The 21,919-nt window shown below is 38.1% G+C and overlaps 1 protein-coding gene across 1 annotated transcript; it reads left to right on the plus strand.

Annotated features, from left to right (window-relative positions):
- The first annotated feature begins 2,514 nt into the window (after positions 1-2,514).
- LOC144651509 (diacylglycerol O-acyltransferase 1-like) lies at positions 2,515-21,694 on the plus strand. Its single transcript, XM_078511470.1, has 18 exons — positions 2,515-2,642; positions 2,753-2,837; positions 5,691-5,731; positions 6,507-6,592; positions 7,380-7,432; positions 8,423-8,525; positions 9,604-9,717; positions 15,431-15,505; positions 16,090-16,193; positions 17,149-17,187; positions 17,460-17,501; positions 17,621-17,665; positions 18,448-18,560; positions 19,092-19,157; positions 19,280-19,367; positions 19,469-19,531; positions 20,168-20,308; positions 20,730-21,694. The coding sequence occupies exons 1-18, from the start codon at positions 2,569-2,571 to the stop codon at positions 20,730-20,732; spliced, it is 1,335 nt and encodes a 444-aa protein (XP_078367596.1). The 5' UTR covers positions 2,515-2,568; the 3' UTR covers positions 20,733-21,694.
- Positions 21,695-21,919: the final 225 nt, after the last annotated feature.

A 21,919-nucleotide genomic window follows, 5' to 3' on the forward strand; every position in this document is an offset into this window, starting at 1 on the left:
ACCCACCCCCCCCCGGGGGGGTACTTCCTATAATGGCCTATACGGGGAGGCTCCGCCCGGAAGGGGGACCTTTTTCAGGCTTCAGGTAAATAAAAGGGTAGGGATTTCACGAGTTTTATATGAAGGGGTATGGAAATCTGTCATTTGGCTTTAATTAAAATATTTTGAACAGACGCAATTTATGGCTGTATTATTTTAATTTATTAAGCGCTACATAAAAATGACAAGAAAACGTCCTATTTTAAGTCCACGCCATGTCTCTTAGGTATATGAAAGGGGTACCTTTTTTCAGTTAAAGGTATACGAAAGGGGTACAATTTCTGTCAAAAATGGTATATAAAAGGGTAAGGGGTTAGAACTTGGAGCGGAGCCTCCCCGTATAAAACTTTTTTGAGTACCCCCCCCCCCCCCGGGACCCACCCCCAACTCCAGACCAACTGCGGTTTCAGACCGTTTTCTTTCCGACGACCATTCGCCTAACGACATAGAACTTATTCTACTAGAACGCATACATTCATCTCGTGACGCTATACGCAAAGCTAGGGAAGCGTATCTTATCGAGAGGGGTCAAACCTTAGAACCTAAGGGCATAAACAGAAGCCCAGAAGAGAAGGAATTTAATACAGCATATTATGTATTTAGAGTATCACCGTTTGTTTTACCTTATCTTGTAATTATAATCCTATTTTGTTTTCCGTTAGTTCTATTTCAACGGTTATTTTTGAATTGTAATCTTATTATCTTTAGCCTAGGTTGTTTAAACTGTAAAGATTTTTATTTAGTTGTTCATTCCCTGATGAAGTCAGGCCATGCCTGACGAAATATTGGAAGAAAATATACAAGTTCAATTCCTCTACCGTACGGTCAGCCTTTCTGTTTTTTAATTTGTTCGTATTTGCCATCATGTTTTACGAGCTGCAACCGCTCTATTAAATCCCCCTTTCCCTCCCCCACCAATCCGTCCCCTCTATTTACAAGCACCTCTAAAAAGTTATTGAAGATTTACTGTAGTCCTCAGTTTTCCTCGTGTCACGTGACACGTTACACAATGGGGTGAGCTTCTTGCATTCCTGTGTGAGGATTCTTCAAATTCTTATTGTAAGATAACATTAAAATTCTTTGTAAGAATGTTTTCGGATTCTAATCCGCTATTCAAATCTTTTAGATGAGATGAATCGATTAATACAACAACTAACAACAGATTTGACGTTCTCAGTTGAAATGAAAGAACGTTTTTGACAGTTTTCCGTAATGTGTAAGGTTACGGCCTCGTGCAACATCTTTACTGGATGAATTCGTCCCTTTTTTATTAATTACTCTTTTAGTAGAGAGTGGCATGTAGCCCTTTCAAGACCTTTCAAATTGTGAAATGACATTCTAGCCTGTGTGGAAAAGCTGTATTCTCACTTAGTCATGTATCAACACTTTCCTCCGCAGAGGCCTCTTTCGTGTTCCGTACTGGCTGGGAAATGGGGAGAGGTGAAAAGTAAGCGCGCGGAGCCTGGAGAGAATCGAAACGAAAGCGCGCTCCCCACCATTTTTCGTGCTTTTCGCCTTAGGGCCCGTTTATATGGCGGAAAGTTGTCCCTGGTAGGAGGGTTACCCTCCATACCGAGCCACCCCAGGCGAGAGAGCTTTTCATACGTTTCTTTATAAATAGCTGCGAACCGTTTATATGAGAAATTGCAAAGTTGGCTCGGGGGGCAGGGTGACCCTGGGTGGAGGGTCACTCGCTTTGAAGGTAGGGTGACCCTGGGGAGCGAGCCAACTTTTTTCCATATAAACAGTTTGGTTATTTTCGCCTCGCCTACCAGGGACAAGTTGACACATACAGAGCTTGCGCAAACGCTGCAGTCGACCAAAACAAAATTGCAGATACATTGAAATCGAAGTCGGCGGTAAATTTGTCCAAAAAATAGTCGTAGTCGATGTTTCAGCGTTCCTGATTTAAAAAAGGCAGACATAATAGATGTTTTAAAATAACTCTCGCCAGTCTTTTGAACCGAGAGGGCCAAGTTTTGGCTCGGTCAATAGGGACAACTTTTTCATATAAACGCTCGGCAAAAGATAGGACAACTCTCCTCCATATAAACAGGCCCTAAGAGAGCTTCGTCTGTATTTCCCAATTCCCATATGAAAGTTCTAGGTGACATTTTACTAACAATAATCTGAGAAGATAATATGCTTTCCGAACGATATTCACCGAAATGAGCCGTTGGGTGATACATTTTAAAGCTTGTAGGGGCGTGTACAACCAAAACTTCCCGGTTGTTTTGTCAACTGAACGCGCGGCTTGCTCATTTCTGTTTGTCACCGTGGGGTGCGGTTTCTAAGATATTTTGGTCTAAGAGATCATTGAGAGCATCACTGCGATAAAAAAAACAAACAACGCAGACCGAGTTTCAAACAAGTACTGTCATTCAGAGGCTAAATATGTCCCCTCCCCTACAAAGTTTTTACTGCATTTGATAGCACGCGCTGATTAATGACGTCACAATGCATAAGCGACAATTATCGAATCAAATCGGTTGTCAGTGTAGCGATGCTGAGCAGACGCGGGAATACAAAATGAATTTTCCCCCTCTTACTGTATCGGCATCCCCGCCCAAACGGGTTCAAAAGAATTCCGAAAGTTTTTCCAAGTAAGTTTGCGTTTAAGTCGTCCAAGCATTAGCTTGTAAAAACGGTTTGTTTTATTTGTTTTTCCACAACACGGTTTCACATTAATTGATTTTTTTCTCTTTAATTCCAGGGTTCACGATTATTCTGAGTCGTTAATCACCTCCAGCACCTTTGGCAACTTCAAAGGTTTCTTGAACTTGGGTTTTGTACTGTTGGTAAGTCACAAGAAAAGTTCGAAAAACAATCCCCGTATAACATAAGGCATGTATCAGTATAAGGTAAAACCTAGAGCGGGTATACATTTTGCGGGTGGACATTTTGTGCTCTGTTAGGTTAGAAAACTTGCTGAGGAATTCCTGCAGAGATATTTCTGTTTTCAGGACAATAATATTGCTACTTTGTAAAGCTCGCATCTGATTGGAGAAAACATAGCGTCTTCCCTCAAAGTTTCGCGCCAAAAAACGCGGCCGCCGGATCAGCTCGTTTCCAGTCTGTTTCACATTTACGTATGTGTCAAGAAAATCATGAAAAAAAAACAACCACCATGTAAAAGTAAAAACTGATAAAAGTTGACGGTTCGTATATAATTTCACGCAAGAAACAACAAAGGAAAGGATTAAGGTCGCGGGGGATATATACAGCATGAATAAATTCATGAAGCGAAATTTTGCTTGACCTGCATCTTTTAAAACGCTTATTCCTCGGCTGTTATGAATGCGATTAAGCTCAAATTTTACAGAGACATAAAGAAATGTTAAAAGATTATGTATGTCATCTTTTATTTGGTAGATTGTACCTACGGCGATGTTATAGCCACGATACTGCCAAATTGGGAAGAACATGATTTCGTGGCAGAGTTTTTAGAACGAGTAGGAGACAGCATACTGTGATCTTGTCAAAAACTAATCAGTCGATATCTCTAGAGTGTCATAACAGAAGCGGATTTTTTAATTTAAAGTTTTCCAGCAAGTTATGGCGGTTTAAATGCGCAAATTTTAATTGAATGCCTTCTACCTCTTTCTAAAAGCGCTCTTTTAAAATTCCGCCTCTGTTATGACACACTACAGTATTCCTAGTTTACTTCTCTGCAGTGGCAGCTCATGAAGTTCTATATCCGCGCTGAATTCTCTGCCACAAAATTGTCAGAAAAGTCCAAACTTTGAGATTTCCGAAGGTGTCCCGATCAAAAAACGGTTTCAAAATGGTAATTATGGTAATTATATTCCACGCTTTTATGATGAGAACAATGCGTTTTCAAAGAGACAAACAATGTCAGACGCAAACACATCAAATCACGCCCGCGTGCTCATATTTTTTTATGCAAATATCTCGTCGTAAAGTTCTCGATGTCAGTCGTCGAACTTCGTGCATACGCTTTAAATAAATGCATAATGATGAGCCTAAGGTGTCCCCCGCGACCTTAAGGTAAGGTGATAAGTAGTCTCACCCAGCCTGTAAAACCTCAACTGAAAGGTATTAGCGTACATTAAATGTAATGACATTTTTTACAGGCAAAGAAACAAGCGAGCCCCGTGAGGAATGCCCGGCCCACTTTTCGCTCGCCAATTTTTTTAGTGCAAATTTTAGAAATTTTTTCGTAGTTGAGTCAAGACCTGCAGCTCAATTAAAAAGCTTTGAATTTTAACTAGTGGCGCTGCCTAGAAGTATTTTTTTTAAAGTCGGAATATAAAGACATCGCTGTTTTTACATTGCCAAACTGTTTGTTGTGGCCATATAATAATGCATCAATTTGATGCATGCATTCGGCCCTCTTTTTTAACAAAGTATACTGTATGCTGTTTAAAAACAGTACAAGTTTGCAGAAAGAAAATAAAACAGTATTGCCTATGAAAAACAGCATTTCTGATCAAAAACTAGAATTAATATGCACAACTTTAATCGTGGTGGCTTTCTAGGGTGGGCAGGTCCCCGTCCCCCGGATTGTGACACACTGAAGGTTTAATAAAATTCCAGTTTTCATTCATAACTCTGGAAGTTGCTTGAAGTCGGTCATTTATACGATTTTTTCGAAAAGTTCATCTAAGAAAATTAACAGCCAAGCGAACCCAAGCGAGCGAGCTAGGTTGCCATGGTGCAGGCAGTCAGGCCGCAGTTTCTCTAACCAGCGGTTTCGCAAACATTCAATATGACCGCGTGTGGTGGGGGGTGGGGGCAGGGTAGTCGTGGAAGTGTGTAATTCTTCGGTTTGTCAAGCGAAGATTTTTAAATCGAAATTTTTTCTAATCAAAATGATTTGTAATTCGAAATTTCCTGCCAAAAACCAGCCAATTTATCCCCACCCTAACAGCAATTCAATGCATTGAATTGGCTGTCACGTAGTCGCTGTCACGTGCCGTGTTGTGAACGTCGCTGATCACTGGTCCAAAGCTGGGTGATTACTTTCAAAGGCAATAATTCAGTGAACAGAAAGTAACCTTAACTTCAGGATCAACGTTCAAATGAGTGGAAACGACTGTAGAAACACAAAATGGAGTGGCCGAACTGTTACGAACCCAAATTCTCTCAAATTCCAGACCTTTTAATCGATTTTAACATCAACGAGTGGTTTTGTCAATTACAGAGGGCTAGTTAACTTATGACTTATTCTGCTGGTAAGAGCAGGGGTTGATCCAGGATTTTTCAAAGCGGGTGGCTTTTTACAAATATTCTGTTTTCTTTTTTATTTTATTTTAGCCACTTATGTCCAGGATTGAACGCAAGTATTGTTTAATGAGTACTTCATGTTTGATTGCGCTATATGGCATTTCCATATTACTTCATATTTGACAAATTTTGGTGTGTTTTGGTGAACTTTTATTTATCAGGACACTTTGTGATGCTTGTCATGAGGAACGTGCATCTCATTAGCGTTCAATCCTGGACATATCTGGAAAATTTTGGCTTAAAGGAGTAGAAAATTATAATTTTTGTTTTTTTAGCTTGGCAGTTTAAGGCTGTGATAATATTTATTTTGCAAAAGGGTAGGGAAGGTGGTACAATAATCTTGTTTTTCTGTGGTACCTACATAAACGTACACTGTAGTAAAGATTTGTTTATTTATATTGCAGATTCTGTCAAATGTCAGAGTAGCACTGGACAATGTGCTTAAGTAAGTTTTTATTTAAATTCATAAATTAATATTGCTGGTTTGCAGCTGACATCACAGCAGCCATGTTGGTGGACAAAAACAAATCATTCCTCTCCGCTGGGAATTTAACTTTTTTTATCATGTATGCAAATTCTGGGAAAAAAATATAATTGTTTTGTTCACCAACATGGCCGCCTTGTCACTAAACTACGAGCAGTTCCTATTTTTTCGCAGAGTTCGTTGAGCTAGAAGCGGATTTTTTTTTTCTAAGAGTTCGTTGAGCTTGAAGCAAAAAAAAATATTTGTGGGGGGAGGAGGCCGGGCGAGGCGAGAAGCGAAAAAAAAAAAAACTTACTTTAGCACATTGTCCAGTGCATTAACACTGGACAATGTGCTAAAGTAAGTTGTTTTTTTTTAATTCATACAATCATGCATTACCAATAATCATAAATTAGCATTTGCTGGTTTGCAGCTGACGTCACAGCAGCCATGCTGGTGGACAAAAACAAACCGTTTCTCTCCGCTGGCTGTTTAACTTTTTTATCATGCATGCAAATTCTGGCAAAAAGACATTGTTTTGTTTAACAACATGGCCGCCTTGTCACATGGTTGCAAACCAAGTATATAATAGTTTAGCTTCTATATGTGATATATTAAGATATACCGGGTATTATTTTTAGTACTTCATAAAGTGGGTTCAACATGCTAAGTTTATATTCTGAGTGAAATAAACTTCACCTCTGAACCTTGTCAGTTGTGTCACAAAACTCAGTTGCCTTTGTTACGTTCTATGTAGATATGGCGTTCTCATTGATCCAATACAAGTAAAGACAATATTTCTGGAAGATCCTTACCGCTGGCCATCAGCATCTCTTGTGATCTGTAAGTACACTATTTAGATTAAGTGGTACATAATGTTCACTCTTATATTTGCTAAAAATGACATTAGCCGGCAGTCTCGACCTTGTTTAGATATAGCAACAAATAGTCATGTAGTACCAGTACATTATCAAGTAATATACATTTTACGTTAAGTAAATTATTTAAAAGTGAAATTCTCCTAAATATTCATTAATAAAGTCAGTATAAAGAAAATTGAGACTGGTATCAAAGTTTTGTGACATGGAAAGGTAGCTAATACTCCATACATTTAAGTATTAGCTTGTTATAAAATTTCTGGTGTTAAAATTGTTCCATACTATTCAGTGCTGTGCAGAGATTGATTGACTACACCAATAATAGTATTGCAATATTATAGTTACTGACCGGCCCTAAAATCCTATTCTTCTCTCTCTGCAATACATCAACGATTGCAGCCATGCATGAACCAAAACATCAGTGTGGAAGCAAATGAAATCGTTGATGTTATGCAACGAGAGAAAAATAGTTTTAAGGAGCAGTAGTTATAAAAGATAATTACTTCAGCTCACAACATTTTAAATATTATATACCCAATAATGCTGTAAGCCCCAACATTTTAAATAATATTGGGTATATTGCTTTGGCCTGCACCCTCAGTTGCCTGCAATATACCAAATAATGCTGTGAGCCTCAGTAATTATTTATCAAATATCATCCCCCTGTGTTCCTGTTGATCAATGATTGTACGGTGTATGTTACTCAAAATAAATGTTGTTGATTTTGTAATAATTTTGTTGTTGCTTTTCAGTTTTAAATGTATTTGTTCAAATCACGTTCTTCACTGAAAAATTGCTGGCTTCAGTAAGTACCATAACCATCATTATTTTACGTGTTGATTATGTTCAAATGTCGACACCAAGCTGGGATATTTCACATGTACCAGCTAGAGCAAAATAATCTGCACATGCTACTAAAAACCAGGAAACTTGTCAAGGCTGTAAATTAATATTTTTTCGTTGAAGCTGAAAGGACATTGGTCAGGCAAAACCACAGGCGTCCCAAACTCACGATTCGAGAAATGGATCCAATAAACGATTTATGAAATCATATGAATGATTTATGCGAGCGTATGAATGATTTATGTAAGCGTACGAGTGATTTATTTTTAGCGCATCGAGTGGGACGTGACTGCTTGAAGTCGCGCGGTGTTATGTTACAATTAAGACCGTTGGAGATTTGAGCGCTCTATAAGACTTTGTATGGAGTTTAAAATAACGCGGAATAAAAGCGCTCGACGAAATAAAATTTTAAATTTTTTTCAATGAAATAAAGAAAATGTACTTCGTCTTATGAAGGGTACGACTAGAACCTGAAAACCCCCCCAAAAACGATGAAATAGCCCAAAAGGACAACAGAATTCAAGAAAGGTGAGTACATTGAAAAAAATTTTAAATTTTATTTCGTCAAGTGCTTTTATTCCGCGTTATTTTAAACTCCATACAAAGTCTTATAGAGCGCTCAAATCTCCAACGGTCTAAATTGTAACACAACACCGCGCGACTTCAAGCAGTCACGTCCCACTCGATGTGCTAAAAGTAAATCACTCGTACGCTTACATAAATCATTCATAGGCTCGCATAAATCATTCATATGATTTCATAAATCGTTTATTCGATCGATTTCTCGAATCGTGAGTTTGGGACGCCTGTGGCAAAACAAAAATGTGGTCAGACATGACATAATAATGAACTTTATTTTTAATTCAAGATTACCATTCACTTAAGTTTAAAGTACATTAAAAAATGAGCAACATATAATCAAATCTCATGATCTCTTTCCATTCCTGTTTAGGGCAAAATATCTGAGCCTTTTGGACGTTGTGTCCATATTTTCTCTTTACTGTGCATGCTCATAGTGGCATGTACTGTGGTGTCAGTTTTTCGTCCTCCACCATGTGAGTAGAAAAGTTCTACATACGTTAAATTTTGTCCAACATTGAAAAGCTGTTTCTACAGCACTTTCTGCTTCATAGACCTTTTACTCCAGGTAACTTCTACCTCTCTTTTCCTGCCTTTGTGCTATGAAATATGGCAAAATGTTTCTCAATTTCTCTCAGTTCCCTGTAACCTTGGTAGCTTGGGTGCAAAGAAAGTGAATTTTCCAACTTGCTATTTGGGGAAGTTCCAATCACTGTGCGCTAGTCAAAAGGTCCTTTTTTGTGTCTTATACTTCAAATGCCAATTTTAAGTTCAAACATGTACTTGCTTATCAAGTAGAATTTCTTTGCACACTAGCTGCCTTGGAAATACCACTTCCTTCCTTCTCTCTAGTTAATATGTTTTCAATTTGTTGATTTAAAGATATTAAAATAATTTAACTATAAAAAATATTATGAAATTATTATAATGATTAAATATTTCAACTGTCTTTAACTGTGTTGTTGGGGCATAACTGATTGCCGTCACATTGTACACTGTAGTCTGGTTGAAGCTGGTAAGCTATATTAGTGTCAGTCTTTGTTTGACACTTATGTAACTAACCAGCTTCAACCAAACAATTGTACATAGAGAGTGGGTGGGGTTAAGGTAGCTGTCTGCAATACAGCACTTCCTGCTTTACATACCTTTTACTCCAGGCAACTTCTACAACATACCTCTCTCGTCCTGCCTCTGTGCTATGAAATGTGGCAAAATGTTTCTCAATTCCTCCAAATTCCCTGCCACCTTGGTAGCTTGGGCGCAAAGAAAGTGAATTTTCCAACTTGCCCTTTGGGGAAGTTCCCATCACTGTGTGCTAGTCAAAAGGTCTTTTTAGTGTCTTTACTTCAAATGCCAATTTAAAAGTCCAAAAATGTACTTGCCTATGAGTATCAAACAGAAATTCTTTGCACACTGCGTTGGAATACTACTTCCTTTCTTCTCTGTAGTCATTGTCCGTTGTTGATGCAACTAAGATATTAAAAAATCTAACTAAAATATTATGAAATTATTAATGATTAAATTAATTTTTTAACAACCCTTACTGTATTGCAGGGGCAGCACTGATTGCCGTCATGTGTTACACTGTTGTATGGCTGAAGCTGGTAAGTTTCATCAGCGTCAATCTTTGGCACAGGTCAGGACTAATGAAACAACCTGAGAAGGATGGTAAGTCAATTACCAGTCTACCCATCCTGTCATAATCAACGGCTTTCAGATTTTTTTGGATATTGGCTGTTGTGTTTAAAACATTTTACATACTACTGTACTAAGTTTTACAATTTTTCAAATGAAGAATACATACAGACACACACAGAGAGAGAGACAGGCAGACAGTCAGGCAGACAGACAGACAGACAGGCAGGCAGGCAGACAGACAGACAGACAGACAGGCAGACAGAGAGCAAGCAGACAGACAGACAGATGGACAGACAGACAGACAGAGAGACAGAGAGACAGGCAGACAGACAGACAGACAGACAGACAGACCGGCAGACAGGCAGACAGACAGACAGGCAGACAGACAGACAGGCAGACAGGCAGGCAGACAGACAGGCAGACAGGAAGGCAGGCAGGCAGACAGACAGACAGACAGACAGACAGACAGACAGACAGACAGAGTGAGTGAGTGTGAGTGTGAGTGATACTTTATTTAACCTCGGAATTCCATCAATTACATTGGTTTTCATGAAAGCCGAGTGAGATTTAAAAATTTAAATAGAGTTAAATAACACATAAATATTAGAGTGGGACAAGCTATCAATAAGAAGATAGTAACATATCAAAGTCAATATCTTCCAGTCCTCTTTTAAAGGCTGCAAGAGATTTAGCTGACTTAATTGAATTAGGCAAGGAATTCCACAATTTAGGACCAGCATAAAGAAAACTCTTTTTTAAAAAATCAGTTTTCGGTAATGGTAAATTAATATTTAATTCACTGTTCCTAATATTGTAAGGATTTCTTGCCTCGACTTTGCAAAATCTGTCAGTTAAATAGGATGGGGCTTCACCAGTAGAAATTTTAAACATTTGAGTGGCCTTATGCTTAGCTCTTCGGGTTTTAAGATCAGACCACCCAAGTTCCTTTAAAACATCCTTTGAGCTTACATCATAGGTAGCCCTTAAAATAACCCTACCAGCCCTATTCTGTAATTTTTGTAATCTGGTTGCTAGACCTTTAGATAAATTATCCCATACCAAATCACAATAGTCAAAAGATGGCTGGATAAGGGAATTATAAATAGTTATAAGAGTATCATCATTAACGAATTGCCTTATTCGTCTCAAGCCCCCGATTGCAGATGAGACCTTTTTTGCCACATGGTTAATATGAGTGGACCATGATAAACGATCATCAATATAAACACCAAGAGATTTAGCAGAGTAGACACGTTTTATACTTGTATCACCTAACCTGATCTCAGGAGAATAGCCAAGGTTGGCAAGATTGTAATTAGAGCCAATAATTAAAAATTCTGTTTTAGTGGTGTTTAAACTCAGTTTGTTTGCTAAGAGCCACTGTCTAATATTTTCCAAATCATGATTTGTACCATTCTGTAATTCAAAATAATTTTTACCAGAAATGGTTAAATTAGTGTCATCTGCAAACATTCTTGGGGCTGAGAAATTTAAGCAATTGGGTAAATCATTGATGTATAATAAAAACAACAGAGGGCCGAGGATAGATCCTTGAGGAACACCACAAGGGATATCTGAGAACTCTGATAGACAGCCATTTAAGTAGCATTTTTGCTTGCGATTAGAAAGATATGAATGAAACCATTGATGCGCTGTTCCAGAGATACCATACATCTCTAATTTGGCAAGCAAAATGCTGTGGTCAACTGTGTCAAATGCCTTGGCTAAATCAAGAAAGACAACAGAGTTTAAGAGACCATTGTCAATATTGAAGAACCATTCATTAGTAGCATCTAATAACGAAGTAAGAGTAGAATACAGGGAACGAAACCCAGACTGGCAATTTGATAAAAGGGAATTTACCTTAAGGTAATCATATAGCTGATTATAGATGATTCTTTCAAAAAGCTTAGCAATAACAGAAATGACCGATATAGGTCTATAATTGTTGAGATCATCAGTGTTATCTTTCTTATGTATTGGGGAGACTTTAGCATACTTCCACTGATCAGGGAAGATACCACTCGTTATAGAAGCATTGAAAATTAAGCATAAAGAATGCGATATTACAGGAGCAGCCTCCTTTAATAATTTACTTGTTATGCCATCTAATCCAGTTGCCTTGGCAACATCTAATTTGTTTATTAGGTCGAAAACGCACTTAGCTGTAATGGACTTTAATTTAAAATCACAGTCAACTGACTTTAGATAGTCAACAAAGCTATAATCAGAGTTGGACAACAACAAAAAAAAAAAAAAAAAAAAAAACGATGAAGCAAGCTTAGTTCCAACAGAAGTGAAATGAGAGTTCATTAGCTCACAAATTTGTTGCGAGTCGGTGACTGCAACACTATCAATCTTAATGCTATTAATACCGCTGCTTTTGGCATTACGACCCATTAATTCATTTAATGTTTTCCAGATTGCACGAGGGTTGCCAGAGTTTGAGTCAATATTGGTTTTATAATAATTAGCTTTAGTCTCCTTAATAATGCAATTTGTCTTATTTTTGACTTTCTTAAACTTAATCCAGTCATCTGGATTGCCAGTCTTTATTGCTTGTTTCTTAAGGCAATCCCTCTCTATAATCAGTTTACGAATTTCAGAATTTATCCAAGGTGAGTTCTTATTACGCACTCGTCCAGACTTTATGGGTGCATGTTTGTTAGCTACAGTAAGAAATAGTTCTTTCCATTTGGCCCACATGAGGTTAGGATCTGAATAATCAGCTAATATTTCCCAAGGCAGTTGACTCAGTTCCTCTCTAAAACTACTAGAGTTAAATTTCTTGTAGCTTCTGTAAGCTATATACCTATGCTTAAATTTTGTAGGAACTGAGATTTTTCTAATTAAATAAACAAGGCTGTGATCACTAATTCCCAAGTGGATAATTCCACTGTCAACTATATGCTTGAGATTATTAGTATATATAACATCAATTAAAGTCCTAGAGGACTCAGTAATACGTGTGGGTTCTTTTAACAGCTGGTGCAGCTGAAATAGCTCCGCAATATAGTTGAGGTTTTTGGTGTTGCTATTAGGATTAGAAGCCAATAAATTACAATTTAAATCACCCATCAAAATAATTTCATTTCCAGAAGAATCTAATTTGGCAATAATAGCTTCTAGCGAGGTGAAGAAAGTATTATCTGAGCTGGGTGGTCTGTAGCAACATAAGACGAAGAAAGACTTACAATTTTCTTTCCGAATATCTAAGCATAAGGCCTCAATGTTATTAAGATCAACAATAGAATGAAGATTATAATCAATACTATGCTTTATATAAATACAAACACCCCCTGCATGCCTTTTTCTGTCTCTCCTGATAATATTATAGCCCTCGATCATCACAAGTGAATCTGGTACGTGTTGGTCGAGCCTAGTCTCATTAATGGCCAGTAAGTCAAGATCTTCAATTTGCATAAAGATCCTAAGTTCATCAATATGTTTAACAAGACTGGCTATATTGAGAGAAGCCATTTTAAAACCCCTTTTCCTTGGGATTCTCCCCTTGGGTCTGGTTTCAACAGAGGCAGACTTTGGCAAAGCAGATTTTGTAGAATTTAATCCACTAGGAGCCCAAGATAGATTATCCCTCAAAGAGCATCAATTGACTTTAAGATAATTAATCATGTTTTTGATTAAAAGACCATGGCCTTTCTTGTTTAGGTGTAAACCACCATTGTTAAGACAAGAATCATTAATAGTTTTGTGATCAATAAAGTTCCAGCTTCGTTGAGTTGCAAAGCTCTTCAATATCTTGTTTGTTTCTTCAATCTTGGGTTTGAAAGCCTCACTATCCTTCCTAGTAATTAAGCTAGATATGGTTACCTTTGTCTGAGGCGATTCCTTTTCAATGAACGTGGCAAGATCTACAATTTTTTTCGGCGATGTGCCTAGCAGATTCCGCTTCAGGGATGTTATTAGTTCCAACATGCAAGATGATTTCGTCTGGCTTCTTCTTGATAGTTGGAATCGCATAATGACGCATATCATCAACTGAACTACCAGGAAAACACTTGGAGACCACACGAGCGGCTTTCGACATTTTCCAACCTTGTAAGTTTTTAGTCATCGAATCGCCAAGAATAATGACTGATTTTTTAGGCTTCGATTCAGGCGGATTTTCTTGGGGCTTGATACTAGCAGCTGCAGTCTCGGTAGGCGACGGCTTCTTCTCTCTGTTCTTCTTGGGATTGGAAGAAACTTCGATCCAGGGAATATTCTCAGTAGGAATATTCTCAGAAGGCGGCGACGTCGTGCCAGCATTGATGTGACCTTTTGCTTTTAATTGATCTTCCTGTAGAAGCCGAAGCGCTGTTAAAAGGCTATCTCTTTCCATTTCAAGCAATTTGTTGGCTTTTGCCTGATCCCTTAGTTCAGATTTTAGACTAGTGATTTCCTCTTTTAGATCGCTGATAGAATGTGAAGGAAACGGCGGGTCGAGGTTCGAAAATTGAGCAACTCGCTTCGACAGCTCAGCAATGGAATGCTTCATGGAGCTCAGCTCATTTAAAACTGAGTCACAACTGCATTTATGCAGAGCAGAAACATTTTCCTCAAAAGCAGTGATAGAAACTGAAGATGGGAAGGTATCATCTCCATAAGAAGTAGCAAATGGAATCGAAGAAGAAGGTGAAGCTTCACCATTAGTGGCGGCCATGTTGGAATTAACACTGTCTTGTAATTCAATTTGAGGTTTCAGGTTGAAGACTCGAAGCATCTTTTCTCTGAAACTTGCATTTCCAGCGTCTTGAATTAGGAGAGTTTTAGTAGCCGTATACCATTTGACTATCACATCTTTGGCTTTGTAGGTTATAAGATTGTGAGTATGATCTTCCGCAGTTGTTATTGAGGATTCGTCGATCTCATCGGTCAGAATGAATCGAATAAAGTTACTCAAAACGTCGCCCGAACCAGACCATTTTAGCTGGTTTTTCGCAGTGTTGTAGCCTAAGTGCTGTTGGTAAATGTTAACAGCATCTGGAGACGATAAGTGAGACATTTTCGTCAAATTTTCACAAAATTTCACGGAGCAAGTAAATACACGTGTATCCAATATGGCGTCACGTACGCAGGAAGACAGACAGGCAGACAGGCAGACAGACAGGCAGACAAGCAGACAGACAGGCAGACAGACAGACAGACAGACAGACAGACAGACAGACAGGCAGACAGGCAGACAGACAGACAGGCAGACAAACAGACAGACAGACAGAGAGACAGGCAGACAGACAGGCAGACAGGCAGACAGACAGGCAGGCAGGCAGGCAGGCAGGCAGGCAGGCAGACAGACAGACAGACAGACAGACTATAGGCAGAAAGACAGACAGACAGATTAATTTGTACATTTCATCAACATTATACTTAAAAAAAAAGGAAAAAAGAAGTTCAGGAACCAACTGCAGAAAAAGCATCAGTTTCAGTTTATTTGATAGTTCAGTATACATTAGCACTGGTGCTTAAAAACATCATGCTAGCATTGTTTTCTCTGTAGAATTCTTATACGACAATCAATGTGTCCAGTGTTTGAGCATTAGCAAACAGTAGAAGTAAAAGTAGACTTTCAATCTCAAAAAGAGCGGCCTCAATAAAAACTTTGACATCAGTGGAGATGTTTATTTCAGTTCAGATTCTGAAGCATTTATTAACTACATACATATATGACTGCATTCCTTGTATGGGACATTTATCATCCGTCTACTGTAGACCGATTATGAAAAACTGTATTTTAATTTGACAGGACACTTTGCAAATGGAAAACCTGAAACTGCTGCCAGCTGCTTGGTAGTCTATCCTAACAACCTCACACAAAGATGTAAAGATGAGTGAAACATGGGAGTTTTGTACTAATTGACATGCTATGGAGTAACAGTTTTTTAATACCGATGTATAGAGTAACTCCCTTGGAAATATGTGAGCATTACACGCATGTACAGAAAACAAAACAGTAGATTTTGTGAGGCCCATAAATCGACAAAAAATTTGTTTAATCGTCCGAAAGCTGTTTTTTTAGGACTATTTGCCACTCCTGTGTATAAACGTGCACTCTTTACACACTTAGCCCATACCTGTGATACTTGATTGTACAAAGATTCTTCCCACAATATGGCCCTTGCTTTTTTGTTAAGACAAGGAAACTAAAATTTAAGTCGCTCCTTCTGTCAGAAGAAGGGTTTCTGATGTCGATTTGTCGCTCGTATCTAACCCACCTGTCGTCTATTTGGTGAGGGAAACGTTGTCGCTGTCGCTAATATACACCCTTTTAGTGCTAGTTTCTGGAGCAAGATTGTCGCTACAGTTTTAGCTATTTTGAAGTAAGGAAGGCCTCAATAACTGCATGTGCTGGAAATACAATTGCCAAAATTCTCAAATTGATTGTATGTATTGGTTATGTTTCAGATTTGTATTACTTCTTGTTTGCGCCTACACTGTGTTATGAACTGAATTTCCCAAGAAACAAAAGAATTAGAAAGCACTTCCTCGTCAGAAGGATCATTGAATTCGTAAGTCTTTATCATTAATACTATTGCGCAATTATGTTCATGTGTGTAACAATTGTTTTGTTTCTATTGCCCTACAGTACCTTTGCTTGCAATTGCGCTTCCCATTTTTCCCCAAATTAAAGCTGAAAGTTGGTTTCAGAGACACATTCTGTATTGTAAAGATTATCCTTCTTCCGTTATTTTGATCGACTGCTTAAATGTCTTTTGAGCTGAATGTTTAGGTTTTTATTCCTCCTTTGTTGTGTTACGTTGGCACCTCATGATTCAAATATAGATTTGAAATCTTCCACGTGCAAGTCTGTTGACTGTTTTTTTATTCTTGTATTCCTTGGAAAATTTAGCTCATAATGAGGAAGCGCTTTCTTATTCTTGTATAATTTATACAAGAATAAGAAAGCGCTTCCTCATTAGAAGGATCATTGAATTCGTAAGTCTTTATCATTAATACTATTGCGCAATTATGTTTTGTTTGTATTGCCCTACAGTACCTTGCAATTGCGCTTCCCATTTTTCCATAAAAAGCTGAAAGTTGGTTTCAGAGATACATTCTGTATTGTAAAGATTATGCTTCTTCCATTATTTTGATCGAGCGCTTTGTCTTTTGAGCTGGATGTTAAGGTTTTTATACCTCCTTTGTGTATACATGAAAAATCAAAGAAATTCATGCAGCCTCTTGCATAGTTGTAGTAAATTAGCATGAGAATGGCTTGACATCAATAATCCTTTGGGGCTGCAGAATGTTAGTTGGAAATGGGGAACATTGCAATTCTTTTAAAAACGCGCAAAGAATTGCAATATTTGAGCTATCCAGCTGTTTTCATTGATGCGTATTATCTACCAAATTTGTGTTCAATGGTATATGAACTTAATATATACCATTGCCTGTTAACCAATCAAAGCTCAGGAATTGCAATATACCATAACTGCTAGTTTTAATAATATTTTTTTGTTGCAGTTCTTTTTAGTTGGAATTATGATTGGAGCAATTCAACAGGTATTCCATGATCAATGTCAATTTACATGTATTTCATGCTTCTGCCCCTATAAACAGTAAACAACAGCATCTTGTACATAGGGCGTATGACCATTGATTTAATATTCCATTTCTAGCGAGTCTGTATTCAGCGTATTCATGTACAAGTCTAGATACACCAAAGGTGATCGTTAGAAGCTGAGAAACGCAGAATACCTTGCTCATAATTTAATCATTCTATTTAACCCAATAATAAATTGCTTATTTTCGTATTTTTTTTTTCATTTTCTTAGTGGATTGTTCCTACTGTTAAAAATTCTTGGAAGCCTATACAGGTATAAATAGCTGGTATTCTTGATACAATTTTGAAATTTTTGTATGTGATATTTATACGTCGAATTATTTCTAGTAAATAAACAAATTGTGTTAAACCCAACGCATTTTTTTCTCACAGGATATGGACCTTGCTAGGGGCCTTGAAATATTAATGAAACTGGCTGTAAGTACAAACTAATCCACACAGTTAACTATTCAGAACTTTTTAGTAGTTATGTATGTACATATTTATAGACTATAGGGTGTAAATATGGGATGCATGGTGGCCTAATGGTAAGTGTACTGGACTCTGGATTGAGTGGTCTGGGTTAGAGCCATGGTTGGGGGTCACTGTGATGTGTTCTATGGCAAAGCACTTTACTCGTGGTGCCTGTCTTTACCCAGGTGTATAAATAGCTACTGACATTAATGCTGAGGGTAACCCTGCGATGGGCTAGCATCCCATCCAGGGGAGGGTAGAAGTACATTAAATCTCTTCATGCTCCAGAAACTGGGATAAGTTCCAGTCTGATGGGCCACTAGCTAGGCTCATGCACAGACTTATAGGGTGTGCATGAGGGTGTGCAAATACAAACTGGTTGGCTGGATTTTTGAGCAAAATCCTAAAAGGGGAAGGTCAGGGAAACTTTAAATAGAAACTTGAGTTAAATAGCCACCTGCTAAGAAAGCCAGGCCTGAAGACAAAATGATGGTTTATACTTTGACATCTTTTCATGGTAATTCAGTCAGAAACAGCTTACGATTATTAGGGTGTAAAAAGAAATCAAGTCATGAACTGAGCATGAGCCAAGCATCTTAAATAATATTAATTCTTTTTTGTCTGTTGTTGCAATTCAATTTTATAGACAGGTGTAATTCCAATTTACAATCAAGTCAATTTGTTTAACTGTACTGAATTCATGATTTTTCTTACTGATGCGTTATCATCTTTTTTTTATTTTTTAGGTTCCAAGTCACTTGATTTGGCTCCTGTTTTTTTATGCCTTCTTTCACAGCGGGCTTAATATTGTTGCAGAAGTGTTGAAGTTTGGCGACAGAACATTCTACAGGGATTGGTGGTATGTATGTAATAAGATATTTATCAGGGTTCATTAAGTTTTGGAATAGGAGGGCACCTATTTTAATTAATGATAATGCATTTATATAGCGCATTTTCCATATGTTTATGTTCAAATGAGCTTTACATATACTGTAATTTGAAGAAACAATTGTAAAGGCCAGACCACAACACCGGGAGCTTCATGCCCTACTCTTTGCGAATAGTGTGTGGGTTCTTTAACGTCCCCTGTTAGAGGACTGAAGATACAGGAGACGGGACCTACGGTTTATCGTCCTTTTCCGAGAAGAATTAACAGGGCATTTCTCTGTGTCCAATTTCAAAGTATATTGTAGTGACTCTTTTGTATCCAGATACTGGTCCCCAAGTATCCTAAACCTCATTAACCATCGAGTCCAGTTTTCAAAGTGATGAAAAAACAAGCTGGATGATTATATTACCTTATTAAACGACTACATAAAAACAAAGAAAAACTGAACTGATTGCATATGACAGAAACAGAAACAAACTGCTGTTTGCTCTGTTTATGTAGGAACGCACCTAATATTGCCTACTTCTGGCGGAAATGGAACATTCCAGTACATCGCTGGGCACGACGGTATGTTGTTATCTTGTATGCTTTTAAATTTTTGAAGGAATTTTAAGCCCTGGTTCACTTATTGACTCCAACATATTTATTATTCTTTTTATTTTGACAATTACTTTTTTATTATTTTGCAGACATCTTTATTTGCCGATGCTGAAAGCTGGCTTTTCATCCCTTCAGGCGCAGATTGCAGTTTTCCTGCTTTCCGCCTTCTTTCACGAAGTACGTACCTTGCATTTGCATTGTGTGTTTGAAATGTTTGAAATACCATTAGAGCATCTAGCCAAATAACACAATTACAAATTACATTATTTTGTTTGCAGGTACTAGTAAGCGTTCCACTGAGGCTTTTTAGATTCTGGGCTTTCTTAGCGATGTTGGCACAAGTAAGTTTACTTTGCAAGTAAGGTAACACGCAATTTTTATTGTCCAATCGAGACTTCTTAAAAGGTCAAAAAGATTGAACCTAGGTTAAAAAAACTAACCTGAATTTAAATTTGACCTGTAACGTAAACATGGTTCAAAAAACGGTTCAAGTGTAATAGGAATTAGTGAAAAGGGTATGATGAAACAACAACTTTATTCCTCTAATTTAATGTACTGGCACAGAAAGATAGAGAAACGAAGAAAAAAGGTGACAATCCAGGTCTGGTCAGGCTAATTAACAAAACAGAATGCGGCAGAGAACGGGTCAGTTGCAAGCCAACAATAACAAAATACCGTAAAATCCCAATTATAAGCCCTGGATTTATACAACTTCGTAAGACGTTTTGGATGGGCCTCTAAACGGGAGGGGTACATATATCCGAGGGGCCTATAAGTGGAATTAATAAACGTTTCGAATTAAATTTTTAATAAGGGTGGCACTTTGTTAGTCTCCCTCGCAGCCGAAACTAAAAACGGCTGCGAGGGAAACTAGCACTTCGTAGAAACCATTTAAACAGCGATGAATAAAAAGCAAAATTTCTTAGGGGGAGATTTTACTTTTGACTCATTAAAGATGTTCTTTTATTTTCTACCAGGTACCACTTCAGTTGATTTGTAGAAAGCTTCTAAAGGACTGTCCAAATTATGGCAATATGCTGGTGTGGCTTTCAGTTATCCTGGGCCAGCCATTAGCGATTCTCTTTTACGTCCATGACTATTATGTCTCTAATGGCCAGGTTTGTATTTTGATTTGTTATTTAGCCTACCAGATAACTGCCTGTGAATTTGGACATAATCTTACATTACTACATGAACGTTCTCGGTAGCTTTTATTCGGATGGTCTCACTTAGGGTTTGGCCGCAGACTTAAAAGTTATGCCCACCTTTACAAAATAAAAACAGCACCACATGAAAGTACTGCTCTATAGCTTTTATTTCAATGGTCACAAACTAAGGCTTCAGCCACAGCGTTAAACATAAGAAGGTTGTACAGTGTAATAAAAAGTGCCATATAAACAGTACTTCCTGAAAGTACTGCTCACACACTACGAGTCATATGGAAGTACCTTGCAAAGAATCTCATATTTTTGTAGTTGTTTTATTACTGTGGAACCTTACAACAATGAAATTAATCATGTGCCTTCTTTTGTTTTGCAGTGATTTACGATGTTATTTTCTGACCTTCGCCGCTCGCAAACAAAAACAATACTGTCACGCATATTTGATTCAATAAAAATTAATTTACACTGTACGGTAAAACGGTTCGGGAAGGATAGATATTGACGGGGACGACAAACTGTACACAAATACGTTTTTGTCCAAACTTGTGTTTGTTAAAAGGGAAGGCCTTTTTTCGTCCAGGTCGAAACAAGCGGCTCTGCCCTGCTCGGGTCACTTTTGTTTCAGGGTTTTAAAAACGAGGGGCTAGTTTCGAGTGTGCGCTGTAATACAGAGGCATTCGGGCAGTGGCCTTGGAAATGCGAGTGGTAAATATGAGAGTTGCAGACCTCATTGAAATGACAAGCGCCTCCCAATTCATTGTCGCAGAATTGGTGGAGGCACACGTACGGTAACACACGGATTCTCGGCGACTTGTCATTTTAATAGAGTGGAGCGACAGTCATATTTACCCTGTGCTACGGTGATGTAGTGGTGTTATAGGGCATACTTGAAACTACCCTTAAGGCAAAACTGAGAGCGTGGCTGTAACACAACGGCATTCGGGCGGTGGCCTTGGAAATGCCAGAAAATGGTAAATATGATAGTTGCAGACCCCATTGAAATGACAAGCGCCTCCCAATTCATTGTCGCAGAATTGGTGGAGGCACACGTACGGTAACACACGGATTCTCGGCGACTTGTCATTTTGATAGTGTGGATCAATTGTCATATTTGCCCTGTGCTACGGTGGTGTAGCGGTGTTACGTGCACAGTGCTATTCAGCTTGCCTTCAGGGCAAACTCGTTTTGTCCCTAGGAACGGGAATCATGGGATAAAACAAAACTTGTACGGATAAGCGTGTTTAAATTTGACAAACAGTTAGTTATCCTCGCCGATTTCATTCTATCCTAGCCGTTTAACAGTGCAGTGTAAATGACGTTTTAATCTACAAGTTTCAGTATTCTTGTTTTTAAATGGTGTAATTTGTGAATAGTAATAGATTCGACGCAAATCGAAGTTATCGTTGGCAGGTGTCAAAATTACATTTCACGGTACCCGGGACGGTACCATTGTCACATGTTTGATAATGCGTCCAAGCCGTACTATGTTCGATCAAAATCACAAACGGCCTTTTCCGCGATCAAAAGTATTACAAACGATTTTCAAAGACGGCCTTTATCCTCTAG

Source organism: Oculina patagonica, chromosome 4 (genome assembly GCF_052425735.1).
Source record: "Oculina patagonica isolate OP01 chromosome 4, crgOcupat, whole genome shotgun sequence".
In the NCBI taxonomy this organism is placed as follows: Eukaryota; Metazoa; Cnidaria; class Anthozoa; order Scleractinia; family Oculinidae; genus Oculina; species Oculina patagonica.

Bases quoted from the DNA above. Each gene is read 5' to 3' on its own strand.
- LOC144651509 (XM_078511470.1), top strand. From the start codon at position 2,569: ATGAATTTTCCCCCTCTTACTGTATCGGCATCCCCGCCCAAACGGGTT. The intron at 18,561-19,091 runs GTATGTATGTAA...CTGTTTATGTAG, and splicing joins ACATTCTACAGGGATTGGTG to GAACGCACCTAATATTGCCT. The intron at 19,368-19,468 runs GTACGTACCTTG...TTTTGTTTGCAG, and splicing joins TTTCCGCCTTCTTTCACGAA to GTACTAGTAAGCGTTCCACT.